The sequence below is a fragment of the Hyla sarda genome, chromosome 8, assembly GCF_029499605.1.
Source record: "Hyla sarda isolate aHylSar1 chromosome 8, aHylSar1.hap1, whole genome shotgun sequence".
NCBI lineage: Eukaryota > Metazoa > Chordata > Amphibia > Anura > Hylidae > Hyla > Hyla sarda.
The window spans coordinates 196,838,204-196,860,417 of record NC_079196.1 but is presented as its reverse complement, the minus strand read 5'-3'; the positions used below and the strand labels follow the sequence as shown (position 1 = coordinate 196,860,417).

The following is a 22,214-nucleotide window of genomic DNA, read 5'->3' as shown; positions in this document are numbered from 1 at the left end:
GGAAATGTATAACTTCTAGGTCGCAGTGAACTTGTATAGCCGCACACTTTTACTCTTTAAAGAAAATCTTCATAAAAGACCCTAGTGGAAGACTGCAAGAAAACAATTTACATGTAATAATATGGTGACACACATAGAAAATTTTGAATTAAAAATAGAATTTTTTTTTTCTACAAGCAACCGAGAATTTAATATTATTCCATAGACTGCCAAAGCTTCATAAAAAATCCATTACAGTCTCCAGACAGGCCTGAAATTAAGTCGGCATAGTCAAAATATTTAGATCTTTTCTTTCCAGAAAGATGTTCTCCCAGGGATCTGAGAGACGGTTCTAATATCATTAATACAGTTTAATCAAAATAGAAGGATTCCGGGGACTACTGCATTGTCACCTGGTTGTAAGGGTATCACAGCCAGGTTACCTCAACCTGTTTCAAAACTACAACTCCCAGCATGCCCGGACAGCCGTTGGCTGTCCGGGCATGCTGGGAGTTGTAGTTTTGCAACAGCTGTAGGCATCTTAAAGGGGGTACTCCAGAGGAAAACATATTTTTTTTTTTTTTTTTTAAATCAACTGGGGCCAGAAAGTTTAACAGATTTGTAAATGACTTCTATTAAAAAATATTTACCCTTCCAGTACTTATTAGCAGCTGTATGCTACAGATTAAATTCTTTTCTTTTTTAATTTCTTTTGTGTCTCGTCCACAGTGCTCTCTGCTGACACCTCTGTCCGTATCAGGAACTGTCCAGAGCAGGAGAAAATAGCCATAGCAAACCTATGCTGCTCTGGACAGTTCCTGACACGGACAGAGGTGTCAGCAGAGAGCACTGTGGACAAGACAAAAAAAGAAATTCAAAAAGAATAGAACTTCCTGTGGAGCATACAGCTGCTAAAAAGCACTGAGAGGATTAATATTTTTAAATAAAAGTAATTACAAATCTGTTTAACTTTCTGGCACCAGTTCATAAAAAATAAAATAAAAAAAAAAGTTTTCCACCGGAGTACCCCTTTAAGATAGGGAATAAAAATCTGATTGCAGGGGTCCAACCTCTGGGCACCGAAACGGGCACCAATCCATTCTTTGTCTATAGCACTGTTGAAGATAGGCAAGTACAGCGCTCTGTTATCTCCTGCAGCGCAATGGATGCAACGGCAGCGCACATGTGACTCCCCGCTCCATTCCAAGGTGCAACTCCAGTGCCTGTTCTTAAGATCGCAGGGGTTCACAGAGGTCAGATTCCTATGATCAGACACTGATCTCCCATCCTGTGTAAACAGGATAAGTATTACAAGTTGGAATACCCTTAATAAAGTTGCGCCAAAAACGCAGATTATGGGCTGCATAAAAGTCTACGCCAGAAATCGATGGGAAATCCAATTGCATTCTGACATGGAGGATGAGGGGTGGGGGGCGGAGATTTATTTAAACCTGTGTGAAGGAAGAGTGTCGCAGTTGCCCATAGCAACCAATCAGATGGCTTCTTTAATTTTTAAAGAGGCCTGTGAAAAATGAAAGAAGCGATCTGATTGGTTGCTATGGGCAACTGTTCCACTCTTGCTCCACACAGGTTTTGATAAATATCCCCCAATGTGTTTCTCCGATCCTCTGCATGGCGGCTTAGGGGTGCAGAGGTTAAAGCCCCACATGGGCACTTGTGTTTGGGGATGTCAAGTGGTCATGGCGGGACCACAGGTGGTAGCGTTGTAGGTGGTGAGGCCAGATGGTATTAACTCCTGAGGCCAAATGTTAGTAACCCCTAGTGTTCGTGACGCCAGAGTGGTTTTCGGGTCCCGGAATCACACAAATGGTATCTCCACTATTCCAATGGAGATTGGTGAAAGGAGAGTCCACAACCAGTTATTGTCTAATGGAGGCTTTACTGAGTTAAGACAGATGGAATTATCTTCACAGCTAGGCCAGAATACCAGGGAGGTGGCCAGGACCCAGAAGGACCTCGCAGCTTGCTGGGACCAATTAGACTTGTAATAGACTTTACAGATTGGACTTCAGGCTTGACTATGTGCAGGACTTGGCTATTTGTAGTGACAGCAGACATAGCACAGCAGCAGGAGAGCCCCCAGGTCACTGAGGGACTCAACCTGATAGGGCCTAAGTGTAGTGCAGGACCATGTCCTGTACTGGGACATTACAGTCACACAAGATAATAGCTGCATGAATAGGCAATGCAGGAATGGGATGGTATTCAGAGAGGTAAGGATTTTGCTTGGGTGCTAAGGACTTTTAAAGGAAGGCATTTGGCAAGCAGGGCTATTGATCGGTCCTTTGCAGAAGATCTGTCATAATTAGGGTCCGTTCTTACTATGGGAATTCCGCGTGGATACTGCTTGCAGCAGACTCCCATTGACCTCAATGGGAGGCTGCTGCTTAGTGTACATTCCGGAAGTTCTGTAGCGGAGCTTCTGACTCGGAAAGGGATTCCGGTGGAAGATTTATCAGGTTCTATTTTCTTGCGCAATTGTCAGAGAAGTCCTAGCACTGCGCTTTAGTGAATAAGACAGCTCTTTCTGTCCGTGGCAGATCGCTGCAGACATCAAAGGGGTACTCTGAAGGAAAAAAAAAATGTAAATCATCTGGTGCCGAAAAGATATGTAAATGACTTCTATAAAAAAAAAAAAAAACTTAACCCTTCCAGTACTTATCAGCTGCTGTATGCTCCAGAGGAAGTTGTGTAGTTCTCTCCAGTCTGGCCACAGTGCTCTCTGCTGCCACCTCTGGCCATGTCTGGAACTGTCTGAAGCAGAAGAGGTTCGCTATGGGGATCTGCTCCTGCTCTGGACAGTTCCTAACATTTACAGAGGTGGCAGCAGAGAGCACTGTGGTCAGAGATTACTGTGATCGGTTTTTCAAAACTGCAACACCCAATGTGTCCTGAAAAAAAATGATCCTACCATTGTATAGAGCTCCTATGGAAGCCCAGGTGTCCGTCATGAAACACTACAACCTACTTCTGTGTATCCATCCTGCAGTCATATTCCCTCCAATGATATCATTATTAACGATCAGACTACACAGGGATTGTATGTAGTCTGTAATCGTGGAGACACATAGGAGTGCATAGAGGCTGTATACACAAAACGACAGGCTTTTTTTTTAAATCAAGAAACCCACTTGCAAAGCTGCTTTAGATCAGTGCAGAAGATGGCTGCCAAGCATTTGAAGTCATTGCATACCTGTTAACCCTTTATACATGTGCAAAGGCAGAAAGAAAAAGAGGGGCGCTCTCAGGTGTGCGGTTTCTAGGAAAAAAAATGGATGGAACCCCCCACCTAGTACTGGGTGTCACACTTGGTGCACTGGGGTGGTCCAGCAGAACAAACGAGACCCAGTAGCGGTGGTATGGTGGGTTGAATATGTGCAGTGTGCAGCTCACTTCCCTTTTCCGTATCCACAAGGGTATGGAAGTATAGAAGCAGAGTGAATGAAGAAAAGGAGGGAAAAGGATGGAGCGCTTCTGCTTGTAATGATGGGACTCAGAACGCTACGGTAGCACAGGACGGTATTTATTTAAAAGATTTCGGACAACGCGTTTCGGTGCAGGCACACGCCTTCCTCAGGTCCACAAAACAATCAAATTGGTGCGTCCTGGGGTATGTTGCTGTGCTTTTGGTGGCAAAAATGACGTCCGGTTGCATCCATTTTTTTAAGAAAAAACGTATACGTTTTTAACTTTTCACTCCATTATGAATAAAGTTTCACTTGATTGAAATTCCAAGAAAAAAAACTGTGCAAAGTCAAAAACCGTATGGTGCAAACCGGATGGCACACATATGGTTCTGTACGGTTCCAATTGACTCCCATGTTGTAAAAAAAACATATACGGTTTAATACGGTTTTTCACCCGGACTAAAAAACGCAGTTTTGGGTAGGGGGAAAAAACGGACAAAACCATATAAAGGTGGTTTCACACCACATTTTTTACTTACGGTTCCCGTATACGGCTGGGAGGAGGGGGGCGGGGCTTAATTACGGTGCCCGCACTCAGCCGTATAGGGGAACCGTATTTAATGCATGTCTATGAGCCAACCGGAGTGAACCGCAGCCTTCGGTCGGCTGCATTTTCGGCCGTATGCGGTTTCCTGACCGTACGCAAAAACGCGGTCGACCACGTTTTTGCCTGCGGTCGGGAAACCGCATACGACCAAAAACGCAGCCGACCAGAGGCTGCGGTTCACTCCGGTTGGCTCATAGACATGCATTAAATACGGTTCCCCTATACGGCTGAGTGCGGGCGCCGCGATTAAGCCCCGCCCCCTCCTCCCAGCCGTATACGGGAACCGTAAGTACAAAACCCAAAACGGACTAAACCGGATGATGCGTTTGACCCACAGTTTACAATGTTAAGTCAATGCATATGGTTTTCTATATGGTTCTGTACGGTTTTTAACTTGAAACTGTATACGGGAACTATATAGCAAAAACGTGGTGTACATGCAGCCTAACTGATCAAAGCCTCTGCTGCAGAAGGGCTTAGACCTGTCCCCAACCATCTCCTCCTGACGTGACGCCAGGACTGGCAAATGGTATTCCGTAAATGAGGATAGGAGAGATAGTTGTGGAAAGAGTAGGAAGTACACCGGAGGACCGACAAGATGATGACAGTGGAAGGTGTGACTATGACAAGTCGTAACAGGCTGTATTAGAAATCTAATTATGGAGAAATTGGGGCTATGGCGATGTCAGCGCCTGCGAGAGGAGAATTTTCAGACAGGTTCATGCCACCGGCAACAAGAATTCTCCATAGTGCTCATCATGTTTAGTGTCTCACGTAAATACTTTATCACAAATTGTTCCATTTTCTAGGTGTCTTGGCCGGGTGCATAGGAAATGTGGTTATTGGCCGGCAAACTCAACTTGAGATCCGAAGTCTTGACAGTCGGAGACTCTTCTGTATTATGCCGAAATAGTCACTGAATGTTTTTCTTAACATTGGTCCCTTTATGGGTAAAGCTTACTGTCTAGATTAGTATTTCCCAACCAGGGTGCCTCCAGCTGTTGCAAAACTACAACCCCTAGCATGCCCGGACAGCCGTTGGCTGTCCGGGCATGCTGGGGGTTGTAGTTTTGCCAGGCCCGTCGCTAAAGGACAGGCAAACCAAGCAATTGCTTCGGGCCCCAAGCAGAGCCAGTGCTTGATGTGCTTCCTATAAGGCTGCGGCCACCAGAGCGCTCTATAGAGAGCCTCAGGTGGCTGCAGCACTCCTGGCAGGGCTGGACAGGCCATCGGTGGGCCGGGCCGTCCACCTGCCCCTATCCCGGTTCGGCAGCTCGCCCTCTTGGCCGGTCGAGCCAGCATTGTGAGAGCCTGGAGCGGGAGGCAGAGACTATAGTTGCTCCTAATTTTGTGCCTGGCTCACCTGTAGTTGCCAGGGAACTCTGGATGTCCCCGCCCCCAGTTAAGTGCCGTACAGCTACGCGCGTCGGCTTCGTATTGACGTTCGCTCAAGTCACGTCACGCTCCCGGAATTCAGGGGCCGGCCCTAGATATTCTGAGAGCGTGACATGCGCAAACATCATTACCGGTTGGCACGTAGCTGTGGAAGCCCTTATCTGGGGACTGGGGAAGGTTCGGCCCTGAATTCCTGGCAACTGCCTCAGTGTTACCAGCTGGGGGGGTCTAATCTAGGGGTACTACCTACTTACTGGTGGGAGGGGGTTAATTGGGGGGTAATACCTGCCTACTGGGGGGAGTGGGCTAATCTGGAGGTACTCCCTGCCTACTGGGGGGGGGGCTAATCTGGGGATACTACCTGCCTACTGGGGGGAGTGGGCTAATCTGGAGGTACTGCCTGCCTACTGGGGTGGGCTAATCTGGGGATACTACCTGCCTACTGGGGGGAGGGGGTTAATCTGGGGGTGCTACCTGCCTACTGGGGGGGAGGGGGTTAATCTGGGGGGTACTACCTGCCTACTGGGCAGAGGGGGTGGAAGGGGGGCTCCATGTCTATTTTGCTTGGGGCCCCCAAATTCCTTCAAACGGCCCTTAGTTTTGCCACAGCTGGGGGCACCTTGGTTAGGAAAAAATCCCATGCAGGTGACTAAGTAGAGAACCAATTTATTTATATCAGTAAAGCACCTAGGGGGAAAGAGAAAGTTGCTGAGTTGCCCGTGGCAACCAATCAGATCTCTTCTTTCATTTTTCAAAGGCCTTATCAAAAATGAAAGAAGTGATCTGATTGGTTGCTATGGGCAACTCAGCATATTTTCCTCTGGACAGGTTTTGATTAATCTCCCCCTGTATATATTTTCTGCTATAGTTGTACTAGTCGTGACTACTAACAGCCTGGTACCTGCCGTGGGGTACGGATGCTTTACCATATCTAAATCAGGCTTGTTACTGCCCCCCCCAGTCCCCAAATGCAAAGTTGAAAGCTTTAAAGAGACGTATTTCCGAAGAATTCTGTACGCCATTTCTCCTGTGACACATCACACTTCATTATTAGGTTTTCAGTTTTAGTTTTTGATATCAAGGAAAACATTTTAACAAATTGAAAGTTTTTTTTAAATGATGTCCCCTTTCTGTTATGGTTATTTTCATATAGGGGATGAATATAGGAGACGGACCGGAAGCTGTTATTATGGACAATTGTTTCTGTTAGTATTCTCTTCTTCTCTATACATATCCAGTCTTTCTCCTTCCTTCTCTCTTTTTCTCTCTCCTACCTTCCTCTATCTCTCCTTCTCTCTTCTCTCTTTCTCACTCTCTCTTTCTTTCTCTCTCTCTTCCTCTCTCTTTCTCTCTCTCTTTCTAGCTCTCTTTCTCTCTCTCTCTCTCTCTTTCTCTTTCTCTCTCTCTCTCTCTCTCTTTCTCTCTCTTTCTCTCTCTCTCTCTTTCTCTCTCTCTCTCTTCTCTCTCTCTCTTTTTCCTCTCTCTCTTTCTCTCTCTCTCTCTCTCTCTCTCTCTCTCTCTCTCTCTCTCTCTCTCTTTCTCTCTCTCTCTTTTTCCTCTCTCTCCTCTCTCTCTCTCTCTCTCTCTCTCTCTCTCTCTCTCTCTCTCTCTCTCTCTCTCTCTCTCTCTCTCTCTCTCTCTCTCTCTCTTTCTAGCTCTTTCTTGTTCTCTTTCTCTCTATCACTCCTTCCTTCTTTTCTCTCTCCTTCTTATTCTTCCCTCTTACTCTCCTCTCCTTTTTATCTTTCTCTCTCTTTCTATTTCCGTCTTCTTCTTCTCCCTGACACTCTGTGGGTGGTAAGCACCAATGGAATTAGTCGGCGCTAGGACTGCTCAGACATGCGTCGTCTTCATAGATGACAATGCATATCTAAGCAGATCTGGCTGCTGAAAGAATTAAAGGGGTATTCCGCTGCTCAGCGTTTCTAACAAACTGTTCTGAACGCTGGAATTTCCATTGCAGAATTTTCCAAAGCGCACATTCTGCCGCGTGCACAGTGCCACAGAATCCTATTGAAAACAACAGGACTCTGGGGTACCAACATTTCAGGACAGAATTTTTAAGCTGGATTCTGCTGCCTTGTGAATGGGGCCCTTATTGTTGTTTGTACAGCAAGGAAAGCAGGGACAGTAATAAACCGTCACTATCTTCTCTATGAAGAACCCGACTATCACTCCGAACCGACTCTCCTCTCTCCTGCAGACACTCAATCTCAATGCTATTTCAAATTCTACAGCACTTTCCAGAACAACCTTGCAGAGTCTATTGGAAAAGTCTATGGTAGGTGATGATGTCATCCTGTAGTCTACAGGAAATCAGAGTCTGACATCCTATTGCAATCATTAGGCGTTGGAAGATTTGGAGAGTCAGACCTGTGATCACATGACCACATTAGAGTAATAAAGCACATGGATACAGCTGTACTGGAGGAACAAATCCCCATAGCAAACCTCTCCTGCTCTGGACAGTTTCTGACATGGACAGAGGTGTCAGCAGAGAGCACTGTGGTCAGACTGAAAAGAAATTCAAAAAGAAAAGAACTTCCTGTGGTGCATACAGCAGCTGATAAGTACTGGAAGGGTTAAGATTTTTAAATAGAAGTAATTTACAAATCTGTATAACTTTCTGGCACCAGTTGATTTAAAAAAAATTGTTTTCTACCGGGGTACCCCTTTAACCCAAGGTATCTTTCATTGCTCTCAACATCCTCTACATAGTTTTTGAAGTAATTTTAAGATCTTGAAACTACTCACCGACACAGCTCGTAACAGAATCATGTGACATTGTAAGGAACCCCGCCCAATATTATTCACAGAGATATTATTCCTAGCATGTTTGGATTCTGGATTCTTGCCCCCCTTGCAGCACCTGACAGGTGATGAATGTACACGGCGCCGTTTCAGGTAAATTTAATCATTAATAAATGTTTTCTGTGCCATCCTCGAGCTGTCTGCTTGAATTATTGCAGGCAAATGGATAACCGGCGCTCAGCTTAACATTTGGTGCCTTTTAGCAATACAAAAAAAATGGTATAAATCGCCCCCACTTTGTGTACGCCTGATTAAACATTTATAATTTGTAATTCATCATCTTAATTTCTCTCTTACCGTGCTTGGGTAACTCTTCCATTTCATTTCAAATAGCGAAACAATGAACTGGCCTGGAGAGAGGAACAGTTTTTAACTCCCCAAATACTACATGTGAATTTTGTGTTTAAAGGATATGAATACTTTTTTTTTTTTTTTTTATAAAGAAAGACTGTCCAGTGTTCCTGGATATCCCATAACCCCTCTTTTATTTTAGATCGAAGTATTTTATCCAAATTTAAAAAGTAGAATGGCTTGACGTGTTTCGGGGGGGTTACCCCTTACTCATATGCACTAGTGACCAAGTGTTCCACGAATAGGATTCACTACATAAACAAAGAGAATCAATAGTAGATTAGCCAACATAACAATACAATTACACAGTATGTATTTTACACAACTTATTGTACAACACGTAATATTCTGTTATACAGTTGTTACCATGCTCAACGACATTATAAAATAGTGCATATACTATTGTCAAATAACTTTTGCATAATCTGCATTTTCTTTCTTTTAATATTATAGCACGTAATAATGCGCTGAGATAAAAAAATAAAAAAGTGTAACAAACTACGTATTGCTCTGGCATATGTTGTGGAAGAGTCATATTCTTTGATTCCTCCAATGCATCTGCAATAATAAAGTAACTTTGCAAATAGCCTTCATTAAATTAATTCTACACTTTGGGAGAGATTCATCAAAACCTGTCCAGACAAAAAAAAAGATGCACAAGAGGCGCTCGCTCCCCTGTGTGAATACTTCCCAACCAATATAAGTATATAACCATTCAGATCGATACTTAGAACCACTCACCGGTTGTGGTTGTGCATGAAGGGCACAACACACATATATAGCACAACAGTGGGTATGAAAACATAGCGTCTGCTGCTCCCCCTCTTTTAAAGGGGTACTCCCATGGAAAACCTTTTTTTTTTTTTTTTTTTTTTAAATCAACTGGTGCCAGAAAGTTAAACAGATTTGTAAATCATTTCTATTAAAAAAAATCTTAATCCTTCCAGTACTTTTTAGCAGCTGTATACTAAAGAGTAATCCAAAAAAGAAATGCATTTCCTCTGATGTCATGACCACAGTGCTCTCTGCTGACCTCTGCTGTCCATTTTAGGAACTGTCCAGAGCAGTAAAAAATCCCCATAGCAAACAAAAAATCCCCATTGCTATGCTATATTTTCCTCTACACAGGTTTTGATAAATCTCCCCTATGGTCCTGATTTACTAAGAGTGGAGTGTAGTTTTCTTTGTGGGTTTTAACCCCTTAAGGACTGAGGGTTTTTCTGTTTTTGCACTTTCGTTTTTTCCTCCTCACCTTTTAAAAATCATAACCCTTTCAATTTTGCACCTAAAAATCCATATGATGGCTTATTTTTTGCACCACCAATTCTAATTTGTAATGGCATCAGTCATTTTACCCAAAAATCTACAGCGAAACGGAAAAAAAAATTCATTGTGCGACAAAATTGAAGAAAAAACACAGTTTTGTAAATTTTGGGGGCTTCTGTTTCTACGCAGTACATTTTTCAGTAAAAATGACACCTTATCTTTATTCTGTAGGTCCATACGATTAAAATGATCCCCTACTTATATAGGTTTGATTTTGTCTTACTTCTGGAAAAAATCATAACTACATGCACGGAAATTTATATGTTTAAAATTGTAATTTTCTGACCCTTATAACTTTTTTATTTTTCTACGTATGGGGCGGTATGAGGGCTAATTTTTTGCGCCGTGATCTGACGTTTTTAGCGGTACCAGTTTTGTACTGATCGGACTTTTTGATCGCTTTTTATTCATTTTTTCATGATATAAAAAGCGACCAAAAATACATTATTTTGGAATTTGGAATTTTTTTGCGCGTACGCCATTGACCATGCGGTTTAATTAATTATATATTTTTATAGTTCGGACATTTACGCACACGGCGATACCACATATGTTTATATTTATTTTTATTTACATGGTGTTTTTTATGGGAAAAGGGGGGTGATTTGAACTTTTATTAAGGAAAGGGTTAAATCCCATTTATTAACTTTTTTTTTTTTTTACACTTTTTTTTTTGCAGTGTTATAGCTCCCATAGGGACCTATAACACTGCACACACTGATTGCCAGCACTGTTCACTGCAAAGGCATTGGAGCCTGGGCATCTCAGGCTTGGAGCAATCAATCGTCGAAGGCAGGTAAGAGGATCTCCGCTCGTGTCCCAGCTGATCGGGACACCGCATTTTCACTGCGCTGGGCCCGATCAGCCCCACTGTGCAGCCGGGCAGCTTTCACTTTCGTTTTAGACGCGGCGTTCAACTTTGAACGCTGCGACTAAAGGGTTAATAGCACGCGGCACCGTGATCGCTGCCGCGCGCTATTAGCCCCGAGTCCCGAGTGACCCCGCGTTATATCGCGGGAGCCGGCCAAGGACGTAAATGTACGTCCTTGGTCGTTAAGGGGTTAATTCCCTACAATTTATTTTCCAAGGTATTTACAAAGGTTTCCCTACATTTTTCTTATTTTACACATGTTCTGATCTGTAGGGTTTTCCTCCGCTCAAATCCACCACATTTTCTGTGGAAACCTTAGTAAATATGTTGGGTTTTTGTGAAAATGTCGCGAACACGCCCATTTTCTGTGACCACACCCCCTTTTCCCAACAGACACGCCTCTTTTTTGGGTTTTCTCAAGTAAAATGGAGCGTTGGTCAGGTTTTTCATTTCTGGCGCAGACAGAATTCTGTCGTAATGAGACGGAATACTGGCGCAAATTCTGGTGCAAACAGAATTTCTGGCTCAATGAGCCAGATTCTGGCGCACGACCCGAAAAAACATGTCGGGTTTACATTAGTAAATCAGGGCCTATGTGTATATAGGCGGACCTATGTGCCTTCATGGTTACAAACTGAAGACATAACTTGTTTGTAGTCGTAATGATACAGATATTGTGCCTGGTATCATGAGTTCGGCAGCCCTATATCATGGCACCAGAGTGTAGTTCTCCAGAGTAGAGTATATGAGTGGAGATGTATACTCTGTACTTTACGCACGCTCTTTACATTCACCGGTACAGTGTTGTATGCATTCACCGGGCCAGGGCTGTAGGATTTGCTGCTTGGTAACAAAAAGAGCAGGAAGTCCCACATTAAAAAAGGATCCCTACTTCTGTATGTACTTTCCATGCCATGATATGCCAATTGGGTAGTGCCTCACAGACACAAAACAGTGCCCCACCAATGTGTTTGACAAACTTTACATCAGTGGTCTCCAAATTGTTGAGGTCCACAATTTGGAGACCACCACTCTACATCTTTATGCTAGCCTGTATTCCGGCTTTATACATCTTATCCCCTATCCAAAGGATAGGGAATAAGATGTATAATCACATGGGGTCCCGCCACTGGGGTGCCGGGTGCTGCCTCCGAGACGGGGACGTGAGGTCACACCACATTCATGTCTATGGGAGGGGGCGTGATGGCCGTGACGTCATGTCCCCATCTCGGAGGCAGCACCTGGCACAGAATGCCGGGGGCTGCATCGAGATTGTCTAGGATAACGGAAAAAGCTAAAAAGTGAGAACTCTAATAGAGCAAGGAACCTATATGTCTTCCTGCACAGGAGCCCTTAGCCGTCTGTGCCCACCTTGGCCCATAAAGCTTTGTAGCATGGAGTTGTATGGGCCTCTGTGTGCTGTTTGGAAATATTATACACTTTAGTGACATTTTGTTATATGGTTCTGAACAGCAATGGGCAGCAGAGGTAAAGAATCTGGTTATAATATAGTTAAGATTGTGGAAGCAATGTATATCTGCGGCTGGCTGTGTTCCATCCATCTGATCCTCTCCTGTGAGTATTTATGTATCAGCAAAACAGACACATTAAAGAAACATCCCGCTTCTAAAAACCAAGTCTCCGGTCCCCAGACATGTCACAGCGTTGCAGTAAACTGCGAGATTAGCTTTCTCATGTCTCTTCTTTCCTGATGCCGCCATTTCTTTCACACTTTGGAGAGCAAATAACCGTCAAATTGCTTGCTCTAATGAGTTTAAATTAAACTCTGGTCCTGATAAAACATGTTTATTACTCTACTATAGCAAGAAAAATCGTATTGGGTGAGAGCAAGAAGCAGACATAACAGCGTGAAGATAGAGGCGAGCTGCCTTACTCAGTCCCCCCGATGATAGGGATTAAACGCATTTCGGGGACTCGAAGACTTAGTCAAGGTCAGGCGGCTCAATTTTCGTTAAAGTGTAACTGTCATTTTGGAAAACTTTTAAAATGTCATAAAGACATGTCATCATTTTATGGCTGGGGGTCTGAGACCTCCACTGATTGTTAGAACCAGCTGAACACTTCCTTCCACTGTCTCGTGCTAACTGAAGATGGGTTCTATACAAGATCTATGGAGCCCATCTTCATTGAGCATGTTATTGCCAGGAAAAGCTTCTTCCCATTGGGGGTCTCAGCACCTAGACCTCCACTAGTGGAAACTTTTGACATGTCTCTACGACTTGTCCAAAGTTATTTTTAATTACAGTTACACTTTAAAGTGGTACTCCAGGAAACTAGACTTATCTCCTATAAGCAGGAGTGTCTGATCGAGGGGGATCTCCTGTATGGGGCCTGGCAACTTCATTGAGCACACGTGGCGAATTCTAATGATCAGTGGGGGTGTCGGCACCCAGACCGCACCAATGAAAACTATGATAAGCCTCTATCTCTTTTCTAAAACGACAGTTAAGTACAGGTTATTGCAGGGGATCCCAGCAGTAAGATTCCCCTCAATCAGAACCATTACCTCCTATCCATAGGATTAGTCTAGTTCCCCAGAGTGCCCCTTTAACTACATACTGTATAATGTCATTTGGTTTTTATGTGCCAGAGATTGTGCCGGCTAATCCTTTACATGAAACTGTAATCTCAGTGTCCAGTGGGTGGTCCTAAAGAGTGACTGACAGTTATCTCATAAAGGAAAGGCTTTTAGTTATTAAGTGGAACCGCCCACTGGACTCCTTAGCCCAGAATAAGCAGATGTTTTATAAATTATGCCTATAAGTCTTCTCCTACAAAACTATATAAACAGGCTTGGCTACTCATGCTGCATGCAACATAAATTACATCTAAAGTGTTACAGGTTCCCTTTAAAGGAGTTATTCAGGATTAGTAAAAGAGAGCTATTTTCTTCCAAAAACAGCACCACCCTGTGTTGTGTGTGGTGTTATGATTTGGCTCCATTCACTTGAAAGTAACTGAGCTGCAATACCACGCACAGCCTGAGGACAGGGGTGACACTGTTTTTTTTTTTCAGAAGTCAGCTCAGTTTTTTCTAATACCGGATAATCTGTTTAATGGGGTGGTGCAGGAATGTAAAAAGAGCCATTGTTAGGCTGTGGTTTGTATCACAACTCAAACCAATTTACTTAAAGGGGATTTCCATCAAAAAGGTTTTATTTGTTTTTTTAAATAAATGTACCCAGGCTGTCTGATAAAGCAAAAACAAAAACTGCACTTAACCCCCTCAGTCCTCCGCAGCCTCCGTTATCATGGTGCCCGATCTCTGCTGAACTTCATTTCCTGGTGCTCTGGTCAACATGCCACATTGCTGCTCAGCCAATCACTGACTTAGATGGTACCCTGCTGCAGCTTTGATTGGCTGAGCAGCAATGTCCCATGCTGACCCCAGGGTGAAGTTCAGCGGAGACTGGGTTCTGGGGTCCGTGTGACACATTGCTGCACTGATCAAAGCAGTATCCCGCCTCAGCCAGTGATTGGCAAGGTGATATGTTGACCATACCAACAGAAAAGGCTAAGTACGGGCTTTTTTATTTAATTAGGCAACCTTGGAACATTTCTTTAAAGAAAAAACTTTTTGCTGGACATCCCCTTTAAGCAGATAAGTTTAGTATCAGCTACTTCTTGGGGAAAAAAGTGTGGTCCTTTTTTTCCATCCTGTGGTAGTCTCTTTAAATCTAATTATAATTAAAGAAATGTCACAGCTCCCCCTAGCTGTGAGATCAATGCAAAAAAATACAGCTCTCGTAACTTCATATTTTCTATGTTTATCCATCATCAGAAGGTTAACTGTTTTGTTTCCATGTGTCTCCCATGTACTTGTTGCATGTTTTACTCCTTCAGGTGATTAATTCATTAGTATCATCATCTTTAGGCAACTCCAAAAATATATTGAAAATCATGAAATACCAATGCAGAATTGTTCAGCTTACAGAGAGAAAATACATACCCTATGTGTATCATTTATCATTTACCCTATGTGTATTATTCACTTTTTCGACATTGTATGAAAGAGACTGTATTGAAAGGTTTTCTGATTTAGCAAACCCATTTTTATTTGGTCTTAGGAACTTCTCAATTGAACAGAACACAGTCTCCAGATTGCATGTTCATTCATAACACAAATAACTTTTTGTGGGCACAATGTAATACCAAATTTCCCCTCTGGGGGTGTTGTATAAAACTGCACTTGCTAGAGGCTTCCCTACAAACTGGTTGCCCCAGTTGATCTGCTAACAGAAATGTATTGTATAATTTGTTAGAACTATTTTGTATTAATATATGTCTTTTTTATTTTTAGGAAGACTTGTAAACTCTACAAAAACATCTGCCTCTCAGAAGATCCCCTGACGAGACGTTGGTGAAATGTGATGCAGGATCAGGATGGGATTGAACCACGGACAATAAATCTGTTACCTTCGGAGACCAGCGAATGTGTCTTTCTCTTCAATGACTTGCAATTCAGCACCCAATTTGCACAAGGAATTTTCTTCCAATGTTCTTGCAGAATAGACTGTGCACCTACTTGTCGATGGTCTTCCCCTGGCAGAGACTTGGGCTCCACATTCATTGTTAAGAGCACTTTATGCTGTACTGATGAGGAGAAAAGTGAAAAAAGGAGGCTTGCCCCTCATATTATAGGTTACTGTATTCTCGAATACTAGAGTGTACCAAGGAGTCTCCACGCTGGGGCATTATTCACCATGGCCAGGCACAGAGGATTTGTAATGCCAGCTCTCTGTTTATGGATGTTCGTTCTCTTTGCACTTTTATACACTGGCAAAGTACAAGCAGACTGCTGGCTGATCGAAGGGGACAAGGGATTTGTTTGGCTTGCTATCTGCAGTCAGAACCAGCCACCTTACGAGTCCATACCACAGCACATTAATAGCACCATAGTGGACCTGAGGCTCAATGAGAATAAAATAAAGAGCGTTCACTATTCTTCACTTAGCCGATTTGGCAACTTAACGTACCTCAACCTCACCAAGAATGAGGTGTCCTACATAGAGGATGGGGCTTTTGCTGGTCAGTTCAACTTGCAGGTGCTCCAGCTTGGTTACAACAGATTACGAAATCTGACTGAGGGGATTCTTAGGGGACTGGGAAAGTTGGAGTATCTCTACCTCCAGGCAAACCTAATTGAAACTGTGACTCCTAATGCCTTTTGGGAGTGCCCAAACATCATGAACATTGACTTATCTATGAACAGACTCCAGAGGCTGGACAGTAGTACCTTTGTGGGCCTCAGTAAACTGACTGTGTGTGAATTGTACAGTAATCCTTTCTATTGCTCATGTGAGCTACTGGGCTTCCTCAAGTGGTTGGATATATTCACCAACATGACTCGTACTTTTGACCGCATGCAGTGCGATTCTCCTCCTGACTATACAGGTTACTTTTTGCTGGGTCAAGGCCGATCCAGTTACCGTAATGCACTTGGCATGCTTTCGTCTCTCTGCACAGATGGGTCTTATACAATGATGCCACATGTAATGTCTCCAAGGTATCAAGCCACCACTGGCCCACCTGAAAGTCCATGTTCTGAAGAAGACTGCTTTTCTGGAGATGGCACTACACCCCTCATCAATGTCTACACTCCTCCTGCCAATTCCAAAGTCAGCCTCAGTGTGAACTTAAATACAGAAACCCATTCAGATGCAGTTCTGGTGGCCGAAATTCCATACCCTTACAGCAAAATGTACATCTTGGTGCAGTACAATAATAGCTTCTTTACTGACATTCGGAACCTGAAAGCAGAGAAAGAATCCATAAAACTGGACGGGTTAAAACCCAACACAAATTACACTTACTGTGTCGCCTCTATTCGAAATTCTCTCAGGTTCAACCACACCTGCATAGCCTTTTACACTCGCAGCCATACCAAACAAGAACATGTGCCTACCCCATCCACCGCCACTCACTATATTATGACTATTCTTGGCTGCCTGTTTGGTATGGTAATAATCTTGGGTATTGTATACTACTGCTTGCGCAAAAAGCGCCAAAAAGAGGAAAAGCACAAAAAAGCAGGTGGTAGTATGAAAAAAACAATCATTGAACTTAAATATGGTCCTGAAATGGAGACACCTAGTATAAGTCAACTATCTCAAGGGCAGATGTTGGGACCAGAATCAATGTCCCGCATCCCCTATTTGCCCTCAGTGGGGGAAGTGGAACAGTACAAACTCATAGAAAGCAGTGAAACACCAAAAGCCACCAAAGGGAATTACATGGAGGTGAGAACTGGTGAACAATCTGAGAGAAGAGACTGTGAACTGTCCATGCCACCAGACACCCAGAGTTCTGTGGCTGAGATATCGACTATTGCAAAGGAAGTAGACAAAGTCAACCAGATCATAAATAATTGTATAGATGCCTTGAAGTCAGAGACAACTTCATTCCAAGGCGTAAAGTCCGGAGCTGTCTCTACAGCAGAACCTCAATTGGTCTTGATATCTGAACAGATTCCCAGCAAACATGGCTTTCTTTCTCCAGTATATAAGGAAAGCTACACCCATCCCTTACAGAGGCATCACAGCATGGAAGTACCTCCCAAACGTTCTAGCACATCTTCCAGTGGGTCTATCCGCAGCCCAAGATCGTTTCGTTCTGAAGGGTCTACACATAAATCCGAAACAAAGTATATTGAGAAGACTTCTCCAACTGCTGACACCATCCTCACTGTGACCCCAGCTGCTGCAATCCTAAGAGCAGAAGCCGAAAAGATCCGCCAGTATACCGAACACCGGCACTCCTATCCAGGCTCACATCAAGCCGAACAGCAACAGCAGCAGCAACAGCAGCAAATGCCTCAGCACGAAAACCTAGGAGGCCGCAAAACCTCCATACTGGAACCTTTAACTCGGAACCGTCCAAGGGAACTGGCCTATTCCCAACTTTCACCTCACTACCACAATTTGAGCTACACCTCCAGTCCAGAGTACACGTGCAAACCCTCCCACAGCATCTGGGAACGTTTTAAGCTGCACCGCAAACGCCACAAAGAGGAAGAGTACATGGCAGCCGGCCATGCCCTGCGCAAAAAGGTCCAGTTTGCCAAAGATGAGGATCTTCATGACATCCTAGACTACTGGAAGGGCGTCTCTGCCCAGCACAAGTCCTGAGTCCTCACCTCTTCCCTTTGCCTCCAGCTACTCGTGACTTAACTCTTTCTTTCATAACCTTAACCCTGTCCTAGAAAGAGTGCCCGGCAGAGCATTGTGAGTACACAGACTCTGTAGGTCTCTTTAGCGGTAAAGAGGTTAACAGGACCAAACTCAAACTAGCAGCAGCTACTTTTTATTCAAAACTGTCTGTACGTATGGAAAAAAAGCAAACAAACAAAACAATAAAAATATAACAAAACTATTATATCTAATCTAAGAAGAAAAAGAACAATGCAATGGCTTAAAAAACTTAGTAATGAATCAACTCAAAAACACGAGCATATGCACCAAATCCGAAAAACAAAAATATACGCTAAAACTGTGAAGAGGAAATCTTTTTTTTTTTTTTAACAAAAGAAGTGAAAAAAAATCAAGGAAAAATAAGAGATGTGTGAGATAGTAGGAGTGGTGGGAACTCTGTACGCATTATCGCATGTTATCTCATATTCTGACTTGCGTGGTTTGACTCTTGTGAAATTTAGTTCTATCCCTTCATCACTTCAGGACAAACTAAACTAAAGGAAACAAAAAAAAAAAAACAGCAACAAGACTGGAATAGACAGTAAAACTCCTTTCGTTAATGTTAATTTGTATTCAACCGAGTCTTCCAGTGCAGACTTTGCCTACAAGAAGGCTCCCATTCAAACACCTTCAGCTGCATTCAAAACTGTGATCACAATTACACTGTACAGATACAAATTTCTATATTTGCAATGTTTGCTGTAAAGAGGGAGAGAGAAAAAAAAAATATGAGAAATAAATCTATATATATATATATATATATATTACCTAGAGATTAACCCTTTGGCAGTCGGTAAGAAACACATTGCAAGGGTCTTGCTTGTCTTTCCGATCGATGCTAAAAAGGTTAAAAAATAATACCATGTTTGTATCAGGTTTTAATCATGGGTTTTAGAAACAAAACAAAAAAATGTTGTTTTCTATTATTTCACTTTATTTTGTTTAAAAAAACAAAAACAAAAGAATTCTATGTTTGTTGTTTTTTGGGTTGGTTTCTTTCGTTCTTCACTGAATGATTGTTTTCTGAAAGAGGTAAACTGCAATGAGAAATAGAAAAGATGACACTCTTACAAAAATCTCCCGTCTTGTCTGTCGCTTATTAAAAAAATATTTGATAGAATTTGTTATTTTTTTATTCATGGAATTTTTTTTTTATATATAGAAAATCATAGTAAAACCATCAAGCAATCTTCTACCTTGCTGGGACTCCTGCGTCTTAGATAATTTCCTTACATTAGACTTATCCTAAAACTACGCCTTCTTGAGAGATGCGTTGGATTAGGATATAGGGTCCAAAAGTAAAAATCTAAGCAAAACTATTACTGGATCCCTTAAAGGGGTTATCTGGCCAAAGACCTCTTATCCCCTATCCAAAGGATAGGGGGATAAGATGTCTGATGAGGGGGGCCCACCACCGGGACCCCCTACGATCTCCGTGCAGCATCTGCATTCTATGCGGGGTTGCTTCTCCAGTCTCGGAAAGCTCTTTGTTTACGGGACTGGGGATGTGACGTCATGCCACGCCCCCTCATGACGCCACGCCCCTTCCATTCATGTCTATGGGAGGGGGCGTGACGGCCGTCACGCCCCCTCCCATAGACATGAATGGAGGGGGAGTGGCGTGACATCACGAAGGGGTGTGGTGTTACATCCCGTCCCCAGTCCCAGAAACAAAGAGCTTTCCGAGACTGGAGACACAACCCCACATAGAATGCAGGAGCTGTTCTTTGGCCGGATAGCCCCTTTAAATCCTAGAAAAGGAGAGCCAGAAGTTCTTCACCGTACCCCTTCCTATATCACAGGAAAGGAGAAGGCGGTGAGAATCTTGCAGTACTGTAGTTCCTCTAACCTTTCTTACTAAAGCTGCTCCTACACATACGATAGCTGGTGGCCAACCACAATTCCCCAATACACATGCTTGCCAAGTTATGCCAAGTGGGTATGTGTTTTCAATGGGGATAGGTGAACAAAACCACTGCCAGACCCCAGTGGAGAAGACTATTCACCGCAGGAATATATGGATCCAACATGCCTGACTCTTCTTTACAACATTTTCTCACCACCCATTAAATGAAGTCAAGAGATACCTCTATTGGCTTCCTCTCTTCAGATACCTCATTGCAGCCACATGGAGTATCTCTATGTTATAAACTCAGGGAACAGCTTACCCCGTCCAATAATTCACGCCTGTGTGCGGAGTCGCCGGTCTTGCCCCCGGCTAAAAGCGAACACAATCCAAGAAGAAAGAACGTCCAGCACCTTGGTGTAAAACTTTCAATGCATAAGCTTTATTTAGGAACACGATTCTTCCAACATATAGCACACTTAGGCTAAGTTTCTACTTTTTTTGTGTGTGTTTCTCCCAAAAAAAACTGCAAAACCACCCCCCATGTAATTTTATCATTGAAAAAAACATTTTAGAGATGTTAGCTGAAAATCAATGAGAAATCACAAAATTCGCGTTTTTCAGTTTGGCGTTTTTTTTTAAATCCTTTTGGCTTTTTTTCACTCTTTTTCAGCTCCTTGGCGGTTTAGCAAAGTCGCAGCATGTTGAGCCTATGGTGTTTTTTCCCCTGAAATCGGGGTGTTTTTCTCCCATAGAAGTCTCTGGGAGTAAAAAAAAACACCAAGAAAAATGGCATGTGGCTTTTAACTTTGGCGTTTTTGCAGGTGTTTTTTATTCTTTTGTGGACTTTAGTGATCCAAAAAAAAGTGATGGAGATACCTTTTTTTTAAAAATTTCGTAGGGTGCCATAAAAAAAAATTACAAGAAAAGATACAGTAGTGATGGAAAAAATTGTATCTAACTAAATTTATCTTTTTTATAACAAAATTTTGATAAATTTTTAAAACAGAGATCAATTTATGTGGATGGTCCGGGACCTAAAAATGTAGCCGACAATAATAAAAATGTAGTGTGTGTGTTTTCCACCTTTTTATTTATTTATTTATTTATTTTTAAAAAAAATTTAGGTAGTACATGCACACAGTTCCATGATGGGATTAGTAGTATACCTGTACTAATTGACCCCGAGTTCCTTTGCGATCCTTCTGTATAATTTATAGCTGTGGCTGGCCGCTCTTCTATGGTCCCCTGCACTGCCATATATATATATATATACACCTATTCATATTTCCCGCAGAGAGCTGTGATTGGCCAGATGGTTCCAGCCAATCACAGCTCTCTGTGGGAAATATGAATATGTGTATATATACATCAGTGCAGGGGACCATAGAAGAGCGGCCGCCCGCATCCATACATTATACAGGAGGATCACAGCGGGTGTCAGGAGTGACATTCGCTGTGATCTTTCCTTAACTGCAGGTACTACTACTCCCAACATGGAGCACACTCTGCTCCATGCCGGGAGCTGTAGTACCTGCATTAATAGACAGATCGCAACAGGTGTCAGAAGTTACACTTACTGCGATCTGTCTATTAATGCAGATACTACAGCTCCCAACATGGAGCAGAGTGTGCTCCATGTTGGGAGTAGTAGTACCTGCAGTTAAGGAAAGATCACAGCGGGTGTCACTCCTGACACCTGATGCGATCGTCCTATCTTTTGGAGAGATGTGGAGCGGCTCTCTACAGCGCTCACATCTCTGCGCTATACTCTGGCCAGTGATATGAATAGAACATCACTCATTCATATTTCCCTCAGAGCAGTGATTGGCTGCAACCATCCGGCCAATCACCACTCTGGCAGAAAATATGAATGAGTGATGTTCTATTCACATCACTGGCCGGAGTATAGTGCAGAGATGCGAGCGCTGTATAGAGCCGCTCCACATCTCTGCCATATTATGGACGATCGCATCAGGTGTCAGGAGTGACACCCGGGGCGATATGTCTATTAGTACAGGCACTACTACTCCCATCATGGAACAGTCTGTTCCATGCTGGGAGTAGTAGTACTACCTAAAAAATGTAAAAAATAGAGAAAGAAAAGTGAAACCCACACAATTTATAAAAAAAAAATTTTGGTACCCGACAAATTTTGAAAAAACGTCAAAGGAGCCAAAAATGCTATTTTGACTCAAAGGCAAAAAACGCAAGAAAAAAAACGCTACAAAAAAACCAAGTAGAAACTTAGCCTTAGACGAGCAGACCTCTAGAGGTCTGGGTAGGAAAATAAGCAGCAGCAAATACGACACATGTGACCCCACCCTACAACAAGAAATGGAAAAGAGGGGCCAAACAAGGGGGTACGCAAGTATGAAGGAAGAAGCCA

General features: G+C 43.0%; 1 protein-coding gene across 11 annotated transcripts in view; it reads left to right on the top strand.

Annotated features, from left to right (window-relative positions):
• Nucleotides 1-18,306, top strand: part of ELFN1 (extracellular leucine rich repeat and fibronectin type III domain containing 1) — a 581,118-nt gene extending 562,812 nt beyond the window's left edge. For 10 of the 11 annotated variants that reach the window (XM_056535651.1, XM_056535650.1, XM_056535647.1 and 7 more), the window contains one exon: nt 15,090-18,306. In XM_056535651.1, the coding sequence (XP_056391626.1) occupies nt 15,493-17,916 (2,424 nt within the window). In that variant the 5' untranslated portion in view covers nt 15,090-15,492 and the 3' untranslated portion in view covers nt 17,917-18,306. Of the gene's footprint in view, nt 1-6,272; nt 6,307-15,089 lie in introns of those variants that run through there. The other variant, XM_056535657.1, reaches the window with a different exon arrangement.
• The last annotated feature ends 3,908 nt before the right edge of the window (nt 18,307-22,214 follow it).